This window comes from Panicum virgatum, chromosome 6K (assembly GCF_016808335.1).
Source record: "Panicum virgatum strain AP13 chromosome 6K, P.virgatum_v5, whole genome shotgun sequence".
NCBI classification, from domain to species: domain Eukaryota; kingdom Viridiplantae; phylum Streptophyta; class Magnoliopsida; order Poales; family Poaceae; genus Panicum; species Panicum virgatum.
The window spans coordinates 41,092,002-41,107,256 of record NC_053141.1 but is presented as its reverse complement, the minus strand read 5'-3'; the positions used below and the strand labels follow the sequence as shown (position 1 = coordinate 41,107,256).

Here is a 15,255-nt window from a genome sequence, read left to right as displayed (position 1 = left end):
TAATTCAAGAATCCATATTAAATAACATTAATAAATAGATAATTTTGGAATTTAAAATTAAAAAAATAGAATATGACCAAAGAATCCATATCGAATACAATAGTAGATAGCTAAATTAGAAATTAGAAAATTAGCAGTTGATCAAAGAATCCATATCAAACATGACTAATTTGGAAGAAAATAAAAAAAGTCCATGTATGGCGCACGGGAAATTTTAACATTATTGGCGTCAGTATCAAATATTTAGCTTTCAGGCTACATAAGTTGGTAGTTGCATCGCATGCAAAGGGATCAGGAGAAGATAGTGGTAGCTAGCAGTTGAGCAAGCAAAGCGTATGTGGAGAGCTGGGCCCCGCCTGTCAGAGGTCGGTCGCACACAAGGTAAGGTCATCGACCGGCCAGCCGGCTGGCGTTGAGATGGTCGGTCCGCTGTAGGCGCCATCATCCATCACAATCGGAAGCGGGAAGGAATCCTCAGCAAGATGGGCAGTTGTGCTGGTGCCTCAGCGTATAGCAATGACAGGTGTCGGCAGGGATTGAGCTTTGAGGACACGTGGCTTGCTAGCTATCGTTGAATTTTGTATTTATCATCCTCTACATTTGGCTATACTACAGGGGAATCGGCATTTGACTCGAGAAGTTCACTACTACAAATATTCCATCGCAAACAATCTATATCACATCTTAGTTCAAACCGGCAGTGATAGATTTTACTGCCGGTTCCGCACCATACAGCCGTAATGACAAATGAAACAAGAGATAAAAGAGACCATCATCGTCAGTTCGTGTTACGAACCGGTGGATGAAAGTTAAAATAGTCATAAGGAGATAGGGGACAAGTACAAAGGAGAAGGAGAAGGCTATACCTTACTAGCTGCAAAATGTGTAGATCAGTTCACCTTACGTATTGTAAAAAGTGCATGAATAAAATATTACAGGAGTATGCGTACATGAGGCTTTAGAAAATCTCCAGCGGTCTATTTTTTCAAAATAAACTAATAATATTGGGAAGAAGATATACTCCAGTATTTCCCTAAAAATATTTCTCTTTACCAATAATTTTTAGGTTGTCCCAATATTTCACCCCAACTTCCCATAAATAAAGTGAGAATTTTGGCAATCCCAAAATATTAGTTATATTGGGATATAATTATTGGGAAACTGTAAAAGTGTATCTCCCAATAATATTCGAAGGTGGTATTGGGACATCCCAATACTATCTTATTACGGTCTAGACTAAATCGAAGAGGCAATGTTAAATATGATTAATGAATAATTAAATTTAGAACTTAAACTAAATAAAAAGGAAATTGATAGCACTTGATTATCCAAAATATGCATGTTGAATATGATTAATAAGGAGCTAAATTCGGATTTAAAAATAAAGAAACATAAAATTAGTAGTTGTGTTTGTGCTAAATACGGCAATGTGGCACGTTGCAACATCTTTGAGATGAGAGAGCAAGTCTAGGAGGTGAGAAAAAAAATAATCCCACGCCATGCTTAAGAAAAGTCACGAATGCCATAGATTGAGCTATTTTCATTTGATATAATACTTAAAGTAACCACATCTGTCTAATTCTGATTGGTTGCTTTTAGGGACATGATAGGCAAAGCAACAAACCAACAATCATGCTTGAACACAAGTGCAAGCATGCATCAACTGTGGGGGGGCAGTGATCCCATCAAGGGAGTAGAATGGATATGGATGCTGCGTGCATCGGACTTGGAGCGCGTATTATGACATAAATTCACTGCTAGAAAAATGTCTATTAGTACTGGTCGAGAACTCCTGTTTAGTACCGGGATCTCGACCGGTACCGGTTGTCCGGTACTAAATGGGACATCATTTAGTACCGGTCAAAATGTCCGGTACTAAATGGTTTTGAACCTAAAAATAAAAAAATTGACGAACCCTTGGGAGATCCGCACACGCGCATCATCGCAAGGCACAAGTAAATGCGTGTGAAAATTAGAGGAAGGAACGACGAGGCTAACGAGATCGGCTCTTACGTCATCCACCGCATCCCTGAGAAGCTCCACCTGGTACCTGGCCACGTGGCGAGGCTGCACCACAAATAGATCCAGCGCTTATCATCAGAAAAAGCCTGATCAGACGCCAACCCAACCCACCATTGCCGGCAGCACAAGAGCCATGTACCTTCGGGAAGACAGTCCAGACTACCCCCTCGGAGCAGGGCGGCGGCGTCAGGGAGCCCGTGTAGCGGTAGTACACGCTGCCGGGGGCCCGCGCGCCGCTGGGGTCGACCACCCCGACGGGCTCCTCCTTGTCCCGGGTGTCCTTGATGCTCTTGATGGCGGGCTCCAGCATCTTCAGGAACGGGTCGGGGTCGCCGAACTTGTAGAGGACGGCGATCACGGCGGCCTTGTTCGCCGCGGACTCGTGCACCAGGTGCAGCTCCATGTCGTAGCGCCGGCCGCCGACGGTGTGCTCGCTGGGCGTGTGCCAGTGCAGCTGCCGCAGGTGGTACACCGTGCCGTTGATCACCAGCCTCCCGGCGTCGCCACTGAACTTCACCTGCGGCGGCAGAACAGAGTGTTATATTGCCTGGCTTGGAGCTAGCTAGGCCATTTTTGTTCGTTGCTGATCGATCGTGCGTGCATGCGCTTCCGGCACGCTGGAGTAGTGGCGACGACGGCGGCGCACTGGATGTCGTGGCCGCGGTTGACGATGGTGGCCTGGGCGGGGTGGTAGGCGTAGTTGAGGAAGCCGAGGGATCGCTCCGGCCTGCGTTTGGAGAGGTCGATGGGGGACTGCATTCGGCCGCGGCTGCAGTTGGCCCACGCCGGCTTGATCTGTTAGAAATCTAGACAATTTTATGTTTAATTTATTTCATAAATACGACGCAAGCAAGAAATACATGAATATAATATTATATATATGCTTATCAAAGAAATTCATCATCAAAGACATCATGAATATGAAACTAGTGCTAACCATTAAGGCATGACATGTAGAATCTCTCAAATAAAGCATGTCGATCACAGAGTTTACGCTAATCACAAAGATTGCAACTTTGAGAATAAGATCAGCATACCCAGTGGCAGTGTCGGAAGCACCCGAAAGCGGCATGGTGCTTTGTTGATGTAGTCGTCCCGCTCGATGCTATGCAAATATGTTACAGTGTTGATCGCCCACTAGATGTCGTGCCGCCAGGAACAGGAACGAAAGCCGCCAACGCCGGGAACAGGAACAGAAGCGAGTAGTCGTGCCGCCGTCGACACTCCCCAAAAACGTGATTACCGTCCTCACCCGAGCAGGTGAAGCCAGCGGACGGAGACGTTCCGAAGGCCTACTCTTCCATCTCGTGTGCGCGCAAGAGACGGAACGGGAAGAACTCAAAGCGCTGCTGGATTGTGGTGATTGCCAGAGAGAGTTTAACTGAAGGAGCCCTCTTCGATTTATATCAAAGAAGGGAGGAAAGCGAGGAGTCGCGCTGCTGGAGGCGGAAGGCCATGGGCCTCTGGTCGCGCAATGGAGTGCCGGTAGAGTAAGGGAGAAGACAAGAAACTCCCATAATCAAATCTTTGATTGCCACTAATTTTGGTAACTCCCAACTCAAGGTGAGCAAATGGCAAAAATAAAGCCACGTCCGTCCACCGCCCACCAGCCACGCCACGGCTCAATTTCTCAAATTAACCGGCTATTTAATGTGCAATATTGTGACGGCTCAAAATAACCGGCTATTTAATGACCATAGAGTTTTATTGATTTATTAAATATTAATGGCCAAGCCCATTATATCTAACATGATCTCGCCCCAGCGATCCGGGCCGTTCGCCGCGCCCGGGACGTAGCTGAACTCGAGCTCGTCCTCTGCAATTAACCCATCGACCAACCAGATTATTATTCAGATATACACTATGCGTGCATAATGGACATGGACGAGACGAGCACGCATGGTGGTGGGGGGGACCACGACTGATTGGAGAAGACATATACGACGGCATGCGGCGTTCGATCGATGGAGCTCAAGTATACTGGCCTGTTTCTTCCTGCGCCCTGGCGGCGCCGGAGAGCAGGAACGCGGCGGCGAGGAGCTCCCCGACGGCATGGCGGAGGTGGCGGCGAGCTAGAACATCCATGCTGAAGATTTTGTGGCCGTTGAGCTAGGTGGTTTGGGACGAGCACAGGGTGAGGGTATATATATATGCACTGGGGCATGCAGAGACCCAGGGGCGCAGCCGCACATGAATGGCAGCATGGAGGCTCATCGGAGTTGGACTCTCCCCGTCAGCAAGATCGAGGCCGGCCGCGCGGGTCAAACAAACCAGCCGCTACGGCCGAGCACGAGGACGGCGAGGGCGCGCGCGCGCGTACGCATGATACACGCAGCAGGAAGCTGAAATGACGCTCCGCTCCGATCCTCTGCCGTCTACGCGCGTTGCCGTCTCGCATGCGCTTCGATCCATGGTCGCCGCCGGGTACGGAGACGGAGGGGCACCGTACGCACGGCCCGCGTCGCTGAGTCGTCGTCGCCGTCGCGTCGTACGTAGGTAGAGACGACCCGCCACACGAATGACGATGCGCATGCACGGCGGGCTTCTCCTGTCCTCGATAAAGAGCCGTATACGTTGCGGATTATGGTCGATCCACTCGAGCATGCGCTGCAGACCATCAGTTGCGCTGGTCCTTCGAGTCCGGCCGGCCCCGTCTCACGAGCTAGTGGTAGGCTTCTTGTCTGGACCGCAGCGCTAAGACTTTGGAGCATTATATTCAACTCTCTCATTTCTCCCTCGCCATATTAGCATAAGTGATGGTGTAGCATAGAATTTCATATTATGAAACTCTTCATGACACTTCCATTAATATTATATTCAGTGCAAGTTGTTTATTCGGCGGAATCGTAAAATCCAGCTATTATTAAAAGGCATACGGACAACTACATAAACATACTACGTACTACTCACTTTGTTTCAAATTGTAAGTCATTCCAATTTTCTTGGACAGTCAAACTATTTTTATGTTTGATCAAAATTATAGAAAAAATACAAAAATTTATAGCACTGAATAGATATAATATGAAAGTATATTTAATGAAGAATCTAACGATACTCATTTGGTATTATAAATGTTAGTATTTTATTGTATAAATTTGATCAATTTGAAATGCTTTGACTCTCAATAAAGCTGGAATGACTCATAATTTGGAACGGAGTGAGTAGTACCGTAGCATGTACACTGCAGAATACTACTACATACACCTCAGAAGTAACTACTAGTATGGCGTCTAAACCTCTCTTGCTCGATCTGTAGTATGCATTCATTACAACTAGGTGTATAGCCCGTGTATTTGCGCGGCTAGTATTGAAAATTCAAAAATTTGCATGTCGTTGTATTCTTACTTAAAGGTTATACTATTTTTTTACCATACATCATCCTGATCATTATCGTAAATTATACCTTATTGTTAATTAAAACAATTCAACTATGATCTACCTATAATAATAATTTGATTTGTTCAGCTTTAATAATATTATGAAGATAATTATTCTTATTGTCATTTTATTTTGATTGATTGTTGTTAGCATTAGTTTTTATTAATAGTATATATTTGTAATTGATACATTGCTAAATGGTATTTTATATTTAATTTTTCATGATGACATTGGTGGGTGATTTTTAATTAGGCATAGGGGTATTTTAGGCTAATTTTTATCGTAATGACAGTGGTGGGTAATTTTTATTTTTCTATTTTTCTCCGATTAATGTGGGAATTTCTAGGCCTTGAGAGCGAACGCGGAGACTCGATTTGTTAGCCAAATAATAAGATAATAGATTTGTTTTCAAAAAAAATTGTAACGCTTCGAACTCAAAATCCTGCTAACGCGCTACGGACAAGTACATACTAAACAGACCGTAGTACGCCGAAGAAGTAAATGCGAGTGGGGGCGTCTAAACCTCTCTTGCTCAATGGTCCTCACTCGTCATGGCTTACGGAAATAGAAAACTTCTATCTGCCGGACTGCAAGCATTGTTCGTGTGTCCGTGTTACCAGATTAGCAATGTAATTCGATTTCGTTGAAATGGAATTAGGGATGAGCCTCATTTCGAAAAAAGTTGTTTCCGTTTGAATGAAGCAAATGCATTTTTTGTGCCTGGCTAGCACAGCCAGAGAGCCGAAAAAGGAGGGAGCTAGGCATGAGGCTGTCCGCAGCGGGCTCCGGACCTCCGGTACCCCGCACTGCAGTACGCCTTTGGCGTAAAAACAGCTGCAGCGGGGTACGATATCCCATCCGCAAGCCTTGCGGACGAGCCGCCCGTCCGCCATTCCAAGCGCAATACAGGAGCTCCGCTACAGGCACACGTGGCGCGGCCCCCGCGCACCAGCGCCATCCTCAACTACCTCGCGCCGCCCGCCGTGACCAAGCTCCTCCTCTGCCGCCGCCATGGCCGCCGCCGCGGGTCTTCGCCTCCGCCACCAGAGCCCAGGGAGAGACAGACCCTCCTCCTCTGCCGCATGGCCTGCTCCGCGGCCTGCGTGCCCGCCGTCGTGCCGTGCGCGCGCCGCCGCCCTGCATGCCCACCGCAGTCCCGCGCGCTCGCCGCGGCCGCCGTCCCGTGCACACGCCGCCGCCCCGCAAGGAAGGGAGGCCGGGAGCTGGAGCCGCGCGGGGCCCCCGCCCGTATGCTGGAGCAGGGGCCGCATGCCGCCCCGCCACGGAGCTCCAGGGGCGCCGCCTGGCACCTCCCGCGCGCCGAGCTCCAGGGCCGCTGAGCTAGGGGGCGGCGGTGAGCGCGGCGGCCACAAGATCTAGGGCCCGCTCGTCCATCTGCCCCGCCTCACCCTCCGTCCATCCGCCCCGGAGCCGAGGAGGCGCCACCGCCCCGCGAGCGCCGCAGTCCCGCAGGCACGCCGCCACCCCGCGCACGAACGGAGGAAGCAGAAGGCGGTGGTGGCGGCAGCCGGATCCGTTGAGGCCGCCGAGGGGGCCGGAGAGGGAGGGGCCGGCCGAGAGGGAGGCAGCCGGAGCTCCGCCGCCGCAGCCGGGCGCGCGCGCGAGCTCCTGCTCCGCCGCTGCGGCCGGCGCGCGCGAGCTCTAGCCCCCACCACCCCTATGGCTGCCACAGCTCCGCCGCGAGGCCCTCTGCCGCCGCCGGCCCGCCATGGCCCTCCTCCGCCTTGTCGAGGCCGCGGCGCTCCGCCCCGTCGAGGCCGCCGCGCCGCTGCTGCTCCGGCCCGTCGTGGCCGCCTAGCCGCAGCCTCTCCGGCCCGCCGTGGCGCGCGGATCCGGCCATCGGAGAGAGGGCTGCAGTGGCTGCTCGAGGCCTGCTGCCACCCCCGCTCGAGGGCCCCCGCCGCCGAGGCCCTCCGCCGGATCTATGGGAGGCCGCCGCCCTCGAGGAGGAAGGAGGGATGGAGGGAGGCGGCGGCGGCGGGCCAGATCTGGTCGGCGGCCGCCGGAGCTCGTGCCTCCGCCGCGCCCCGTCATTGCTTGCTCGGCCGCCGCTCCGCCTCCACGAGAGAGAGAAGGGAGGAGAGAGACAGGGGGAGGGTCGCAGGAGAGTGAGGTGGGTGGAATAAAAAAAATAATAGTGTATGAGATGTGGACTCTGTGTGTTGGTAGTTGGGATAGAGGATGAATGAGTGCGGAGAAACTGAATATGAGGGAAAAAATTTCGCTGACCAGAAGGAAATATTTCTTTTAGGTGATGGATTTAGAGTACGACGAGGGCGGATAGACTGAGGGATTAAGAGGCAAGAGATGAATAGCCAAGAGGGCTACATCCGTAGCTGACATCGGGAGAAGGTATAAGTGTGAGTTTTGGGGTGGCAGCCACGGCGGCCTTGTATATGGTGGCCCACCGAGCCAGCGTCAGGCCGACAGTTAGACGGGCCATGCCGTGCCTGGGCTGGCCGAAATCTGCCAGGCCTTATCCCGGCCCAATAGTGAGGCACATCTGACCATGTTATAGCGCTGTGAAGTTGGCTTTGTTTTTGTTTTTGTTTTTTGTTTTGGGAAAGTTGGCTTTCTTGCCTGTGTGCACTGCGCAGTAGCACCGCATACCATTAGTAGCGAGGATGTTTTCTTTTTAGGGAAAGTAGCAAGGATGTTTAATCGAGACACCAGCAAGACACGGCGTTTGCGTGGTTGCTTCTAGGTTGATTGCCGTTGGGATTGCTCATGCGTGACCAGTGGACTAATTGGGCATTTAGCATGTTCCATTTCGTAGGGACTTTTAATATGTACTCCCTCCGTTTTAAAATGTACCGTTTTGGTTTTTTTAGATTTATAGTATTTGCTATGCATCTAGATATAACATATGTCTAAGTACATAATAAAATATATAAATATAGAAAAGTTAAAACAACTTACATTTTAGAACGGATGGAGTACCAGTGCAGTTGAGTAGTCGACAGACCTGAATTAGTAGAGATTGAGCTTGCTCGACTGTGCTACTTATAGCTATGCCGCGGCTCAGCAAACAACTACTGTAGCCGCCGTTTGAATTTCTTACCCTGATCAGAGATCGAGCCGTTACGCTCTAAATCGCCAATGATTTTTTTTCTCTCTCGGGGATTTCCTCTTTTCGATAACGATTTTTCTTTTTCTGAAGATTTCCCCTGACACGAGCCGGCGCGAGCAAAATTCCTTTCGATCGGGACCGTCCAGGGAGGATTTGTCTGGCGATGCAATCGTGTGCTTCCCGGAGCTCGAAGCAGGCCGCGGCAGCAGCATCGTCGTGTCTCGCTCCACAATCGTCTGCGTGCTCCTCTCGCAGTCGCGGAGCTTGCCGAGAAACCGAATGATTTCGGCCGGGGGTCCCCTGGCTGCGCGCGCCCTCCGCCGCGGGTTCCGCGGCCTTTGCTGCTCTACAGCTAGCTATCCTCCATTCCTCGTCGCACACCGGCCGCGTGCTTCACGCTGGCGCCTTGGTTCTCAACGGACTCTCCCTCCGGCGTCCGGCAGGCACGCGATTTGGCTCGATCGGCGTCAAATGGCGGCAACTGCGTCCACTCCCCGCCGGCCCGTCGCCGGGATGGGCAGGCACTGGACCACTGGTCCACCGGCACACACGAGCCCATCTCTGACTCCGCTGCTGGCCCCGTGTGATCATTCGGTTTCGTGTTGCCGTCCGTCCTTGTTTTGGAATTTGGAGCGCTAGTTCCTGTCCGAGCAGAGTATCCGTACATTTGCTTTGCTTGATTTGAGACGGCACATTTGGGCATTTTGCCAGTCGGAAGAATATGGACCGTCGATTGTATGCCACGCACGGTACAATTCGCCTTCGAACTGCACTCTCACCGGTGTATAAAAAAAAACCAAAAAAGTTTGACAGCGCAGGAGGAACACGCCACAGCTTTTGAGGCTTTGATGCCATCTTTCATCAGGCCGACTGCAGCAGCGTGTGCGGCAAGCATCTTCCCAGCTTTTGAAACACTTGGCAGTCTTTCAAAAACTCGGATCTTTGGTCGAATTCGTGCGGTGGGAGTACTAGTTGCTGATTTTTCTAAACACGGTTGCAGAATGTCACTTTTGTCCGGGTAAAGCGAATACGCGACACGTTGCTCCGTGAGGGAATTTTGCATTTTGCCATTTTGGGCTGGTCTGCGGCGATCCGCGGGCACGAGAGAGCACGGCCCACGTCACGAGAAGCTGGGGAAACGGGGCCCTCGACGGGCGCAGAGATTTCCTTGGGGAAGCTCTCGGTAATCTTTGCCAAAGCGCGCACCAACACACATGCAGCCTTTCCATGTCGGCAATTTGCAAGGCTGTCACCGGCCTTGGTGTGCTCGGTTTCTACCCGTGCTGAAGATTTGTTTTGGATGGATTTAATCTTCTTTGTTAATGTCAAGGCATTTGGTCGGTTCAACTCACAAGCCATGGCTTCTTTCAAAAAAAAAACGCACAAGCCATGGATCGAGTAGGTTAACTGAATGTGCCTGACATCATCATCCACTCACACCGGTCGTACAGGGCAGGGAGATGGGCTCCTCCACAGACACATCCTGAACCGCATGACCCGGCTGACGAACACGATTAGCACACTTCGCAACGGGCTGGGTTAGCATCATTTCGGACATCAACAGCGGGGGTACCGTGCAATCATAGTTGTGGTTTTTGTCACCTCGCCAATTTCTATGCACAGTGTCTTTGGGACGGAAGGACATGCCGAGCTGAGAGGAAAATGCGAAAGGCCAGGCCAGCTTCCGGACCCTACCGATTTGAAGAGAAGCCGGAGACTTGTGACGTCTCGGCCTCTCGGGGTCATGAATTCCGGTGACGTACATGTCCATCCTTTTCGCGAGACACGGGTCCCGCATTCATGCCCGTGTTCTTGCGAGGACTGTTCCCCCGCTCACCCCCGTTTCAGGGTGTGTTTAGTTCCCACAAAATTTCCAAATTTTCCATCACATCCATCACATTTCCTATCACATCGAAACATTAAATATAGCAAATAACTCATGCATGGAGTACTAAATGTAGTTAAATAAAAAAACTAATTGTATAGTTTTGATGTACGTTGCAAGACGAATCTTTTGAGTCTAGTTAGGTCATGGTAGGACAATATTTACCACAAACAAACGAAAAGTACTACAGTGTATTACAGTGACTGATGTGACTTTTTCTCCCTCTTTTCATCTCATCTAAACACAGCCTCAGGAGCAAAGATGCAGAAGCTGACCTTTGCTGACAAGCACGGGTCCGAAGTCCGAACGAACCTTCTGGCTTGGTGCTGTATTTTTTGTTTTCTGCTGGCTTTTGCTACGCTTTCAGCCTTTCATGTACTTGAACAGGAGTCTGAAAAACAAATCGATTTTTGTCTGCTGTTTTGAAGCCACAGATTTTGGTACAGACAAAAAACGCTGTGGCGTATGGTCGTTCGTTGCACGTCCTTTGGGTGCTACGGCAAAAATGGGAGGTGCGTCGACGCGATGATGCAGCGTACCGTGACATTCAAAATCGTCCGTCCCTTGTCACGGAAGGAACCCTTCACCACAGTTCCGCAGCCTTACCCTGACGACACAGGCGGATAGGCCCCACTAGCAGTAAACCGGGGCCCACTTTCCCGGACCCCAAGCCCACTCACTTTCCAAAACTGCGGAAATGAAAAAGCGAAAATGAAAAACAAAGCTCCTGAAAAGTCGCGCCCGGCCCAGTGGACCATGGCTCTGTTTGTTTTTCCCTAGCATAGCATAACACACAATTCCCGAGAAAAGAATCTTATATGCCGAGAAAAGAATCTTATATGCATGGAGCACTAAACGAAGTTTATTTATAAAATCTTTTCACGGATGGGTGTAACTTTTCACGACGAATCTAATGATAGTAATCAATCGATAATTGGCTACAGTGATACTACAGTAACCATTCTCTAATCGTGCGGTCAAAAGCTTCATTAGCTTCGTCTCGCGAAGTCGTACGGGGCTGTGGAGTTAGTTTTGTAAATTACCTTTATTTAGTACCCCTAATTATTGATCAAAATTTTTGTGCTATCTGTGCTACTCTCATCCAAACAGGGTCCATGCCCACCCTTCCTCCTCCTTCCCTCCGCCACATCGGACCGCTAAACCCAGGAATGCTATATATTTTTCGTAAGATTTTTTCTTCGTCACCTTCTAATGTTTGAGATTCGTGTAAACTATCTCATCCATTAATTTTTCTCAACTCTAATTTTAGTTCTCCTCATGCCCCATTCCTCGTCAAGCCATTCACAAGCCGTCGCCCGCCGGCCCGCACATCCGCCTGCGGCCACGCCCCGCTCGCCGTCGCTCGCCGCGTGCTGCTTCTCGCCGTCGCTGCCGCGTGCGTCGCGCTGCTTGCTGCTGGTCGCTGCCGCGTGGCCGGCGCAGCGTGCTGCTGCTCGCCGCCGCTGCTGCGTGCGCGCGCGCTACGCGCTGCTGCTCGCTGCTGCGGGGCCGTCGCTGGGTGCTGCTGCGTGCTTGCCGCTGCAATTGCTGTGCGCCGCTGCTTGCTGCTGCTACAATTACTGCGCGCCGCTACTATCGTGCGTTGCTGCTGTGCTGCCGCCTCCCGAGCGCGCAGCAGCTCACCACCGCCGCGCTGCCGCCTCCGGCCGCCGGAGACGGAGAAGATGAAGATGATGTTGGGTTCAATATTTTTTAAATATTGATTCAAATATTTTCGAAATACTAGTTTAATATTTTTCAATAGTTGAATCAATATTTTCGAAATATTAGTTTAATATTTTTTAATAAATAAGTCTTAGTGGAGTTTATAAATAACTTGTTTAACTATCTTCCACAAAATGTACAGATCCCTAAACCCCTATATAAAACCTCGCCCCCAGCCCCCTGCCCCCTTCGCCACTCAGCTCCTCCCGCGCCTGTCCGCCACGCCCACTCTGACAGCCATGGCCCACCACTGCCTCGCGCTCCTCCCCACCCTCCTCGCCGCGGCCGCCGGCGCCGGCGCAGCCACGCCGAGGCAGCTGTTCCTCGTCAGCCAGCCGCCCGTGACGCTGACCAACCACCACGGCCAGCTGCTCACCGGCAACTACTCCGTGAACCTGCTCTGGTATGGCCGCTTCACCCCGGCGCAGCGCGCCGTCGTGGCCGACTTCCTCCTCTCCCTCTCGGCGCCCTCCGTGGCCACGGCCTCCGCGGCCGCGCCCTCCGTGGCGGCGTGGTGGGCCACCACGGCGCGGTACCACCCGGGCGCGGCGCGCCTCACGCTCGGCCGCCAGGTGCTCGACCCCTCGCTCTCCCTCGGGCGCCGGCTCTCGGAGGCCTCGCTGGCCGCCCTCGCCGCGCGCCTCTCCCCGCACCGCGGCTCCGTCGCCGTCGTGGTCACGGCGCCCGACGTCCTCGTTGACGGATTCTGCCTCTCCCGCTGCGGCCTCCACGCGTCGGCCACCTCGTCCGCCGCCGCGCCAGCGGCAGCCCACGGCGCCGGCGCTCCGCCCGCCGCACGCGGGCGCGGCCGGTTCGCGTACGCGTGGGTGGGGAACTCGGCGGACCAGTGCCCCGGGGAGTGCGCGTGGCCGTTCCACCAGCCGTCGTACGGCCCGCAGGCGCCGCCGCTGGTGGCACCGAACGCGGACGTCGGGATGGACGGCGTGGTGATCAACCTCGCGACGCTGCTGGCCGGCGCCGTGACCAACCCGTACGGCGGCGGGTTCTTCCAGGGCCCCTCCGAGGCGCCGCTGGAGGCCGTGACGGCGTGCACGGGCGTGTTCGGCGCGGGCGCCTACCCGGGGTACCCCGGCCAGCTGCCGGTGGACGCCGCCACGGGCGCCAGCTACAACGCCGTCGGCGTCGCGGGGCGCCGGTTCCTCCTCCCGGCCATGTGGGACCCCAAGACCTCGCAGTGCTCCACCCTCGTGTAGCGGACGCTACGCACACTAGGATCGGAGGTAGAGATCGGACGGAACGGGTGTTGGCTTGGTGTAAATGATGGCGATCGAAGTCGAAGGGTGTGGAGCTCAGCTGGTAGACTCGGTGGCGGCCTTTGTGGTTTCTCGTGATCTCGTCCTGTCATTGTTCTCGTTCTTGTGAATAGCTTCCAACTTAGTGGTGAATGGTACGTGATAAGATGTGTTCATCCGTGGCATTGTTCGTGGCGGCCTTTGCTTGATTGCGCGATGTTTGGACGCATCAGACGGTACAAATGGCGCAGCAGACGGCGGGAGCCCAATCGAGAGCGGGCGGGCAGCGAACCAGAGAGGAGAGCCTCGCCGTGAACAGTTGGGTCGCTGGCGCTCCATTGATGATTTGCTCGGCGTGCGGAGCACGGGAAAGGCGAGGACAGGGCTCCAGGATACGCATCGCAGCAGGGGGAGGCGTCCCTGCTCGCACTGCGCCGCGCATCTTTCGCTGTGCGGCGCGTGTGGTGTGGGCGCGGGGAGCGCAGGGAGGGGTCGCCCGGCACGCAGCAGCAGGGTACACGCCGGTGGCCCCCGCGTCCCGCTGCTGCGCGCTGACCCCGAGAGGCTGGAGGCGTACGGAAGGCGTCCCGTCGCTGCACGGACTTGGCCCGCTCTGAGCCGGAGCCCGGGCTCCATCATTTCGCTGCGTGCACACACACAGGCACAGCAGCAGGCAGACCGCAGCGACAGCGAGCGGGGCTGGGCGAGCAGGCGCGCAGCGAGGCTCGGCACTCCGCCCCCACCACCCCCGGTCCCCCGGTGTAAAATCTTGCCGCGCAAGGCTTTCGCGGCGAGGCGTGTTGGTTTGCGGTTTGAAAAGGGGGCAGTAAAAAAAGAAGGGAAAAGAAATTGAGAGTGGGGATAGAGTCGTAGTGGAAGTAAACCAACGCCCGCTTTCTGTAACGAGCGTTGCACTGACTCGAACAAGGGAGACTGTGAATTGGGAGAACAAGTTCCGTTTCTACCATTCTAGAGTGTGCGGCGCACGGCACCCGGCCACCCCCACGCGCACTACCAGGTCGCATGCATTTCCCCGTGTATGGAAAGAGGCATGACCCCGGTCGCCAGTTCCAGTTGGTACGTGGCCTCGTGGCCGGCGTGCTCAACCCACGCCACTGGCACGGGAAACGGGAGTTTGGCGCGTGTGGGTACGCCGACCGGGCGCGGAGCGATGGGTCATCCTTGCTAGGCGAGCAGTGGTGCGGTACAGCGGCCGTAGTACCACCACGCACGGTCCGGCCCGGCTCCCCCGGGGCACGCGGCTCGGACCCCGAGGGCCGCCTCGAAAAACCCGGCGCGCCCGCCACACGGGAAACCTGCCGACGTCACTCATCACCCGGGCCCACATGGCCCCAGCAGATCAGTTTCTCGCTCGTGGCAGATGCAGGTGCGCATGTGAACCGCGGCTCGGTTTCTCGCCCTGCTGCTGCTGCTGCCGCCGCCGCCGGTGGCCGGAAAACTGAGGACCAATGGCCGCCCGATCAAGCAAGCGGGCACCCATCCTGCCGTCCATCCATGGCGCAGAGCCAGTTGTATTCCACGACCCGCTGCCTGCTCGCCCGCGCCCCACCCTCCGATCATGATCACGGACGCCCCCTGCTGCCTCGGCTGCGGCTGGGAGCGAGCGAGGGACGGGACGCCATGGCCCAGGATTCCAGAGATGGAGACGAGCGTCCGTGGCGTTCCCGATGGCGGCCTGGGTTTCTTGCTTTGCCTAATCCGCCCGGCTGGTCACTGTTGTACTATGCCTAGGGCATGGACCGACTCCGGTTTTGGCAGCCCTGACACTCTGGTTGTCGTCTTTCAACTTTCAAGCCAGCTGCGTGATCACGGTGGAGTGGATCAGAGGTGAGTTGATGAATTGGTACCCCATCGTTAGGGTAGCAGCTGCAAGCATCAGC

The 15,255-nt window shown here is 53.9% G+C and overlaps 2 protein-coding genes across 2 annotated transcripts; one reads left to right on the top strand and one right to left on the bottom strand.

Annotated features, from left to right (window-relative positions):
- Window positions 1–1,728: 1,728 nt before the first annotated feature.
- On the bottom strand, window positions 1,729–4,107 carry LOC120713496 (alpha carbonic anhydrase 7-like). Its single transcript, XM_039999447.1, has 6 exons — window positions 4,008–4,107; window positions 3,772–3,838; window positions 2,960–3,017; window positions 2,669–2,817; window positions 2,162–2,561; window positions 1,729–2,067 (listed from the first exon to the last, which is right to left on the bottom strand). The coding sequence occupies exons 1-6, from the start codon at window positions 4,105–4,107 to the stop codon at window positions 1,876–1,878; spliced, it is 966 nt and encodes a 321-aa protein (XP_039855381.1). The 3' UTR covers window positions 1,729–1,875.
- An 8,190-nt stretch (window positions 4,108–12,297) lies between these two features.
- Window positions 12,298–13,539, top strand: LOC120712698 (protein EXORDIUM-like 2). The gene has a single exon (XM_039998554.1). The coding sequence runs from the start codon at window positions 12,341–12,343 to the stop codon at window positions 13,313–13,315; it is 975 nt and encodes a 324-aa protein (XP_039854488.1). The 5' UTR covers window positions 12,298–12,340; the 3' UTR covers window positions 13,316–13,539.
- Window positions 13,540–15,255: the final 1,716 nt, after the last annotated feature.

Excerpts from the sequence above, each read along its gene's own strand:
- LOC120713496 (XM_039999447.1), bottom strand. The coding sequence starts at position 4,107 with ATGGATGTTCTAGCTCGCCGCCACCTCCGCCATGCCGTCGGGGAGCTC. Across the intron at positions 3,839-4,007 it reads CAGGGCGCAGGAAGAAACAG|AGGACGAGCTCGAGTTCAGC; the intron begins GCCAGTATACTT and ends GGTTAATTGCAG. Across the intron at positions 2,818-2,959 it reads CTACATGTCATGCCTTAATG|ATCAAGCCGGCGTGGGCCAA; the intron begins GTTAGCACTAGT and ends GATTTCTAACAG.
- LOC120712698 (XM_039998554.1), top strand. The coding sequence starts at position 12,341 with ATGGCCCACCACTGCCTCGCGCTCCTCCCCACCCTCCTCGCCGCGGCC.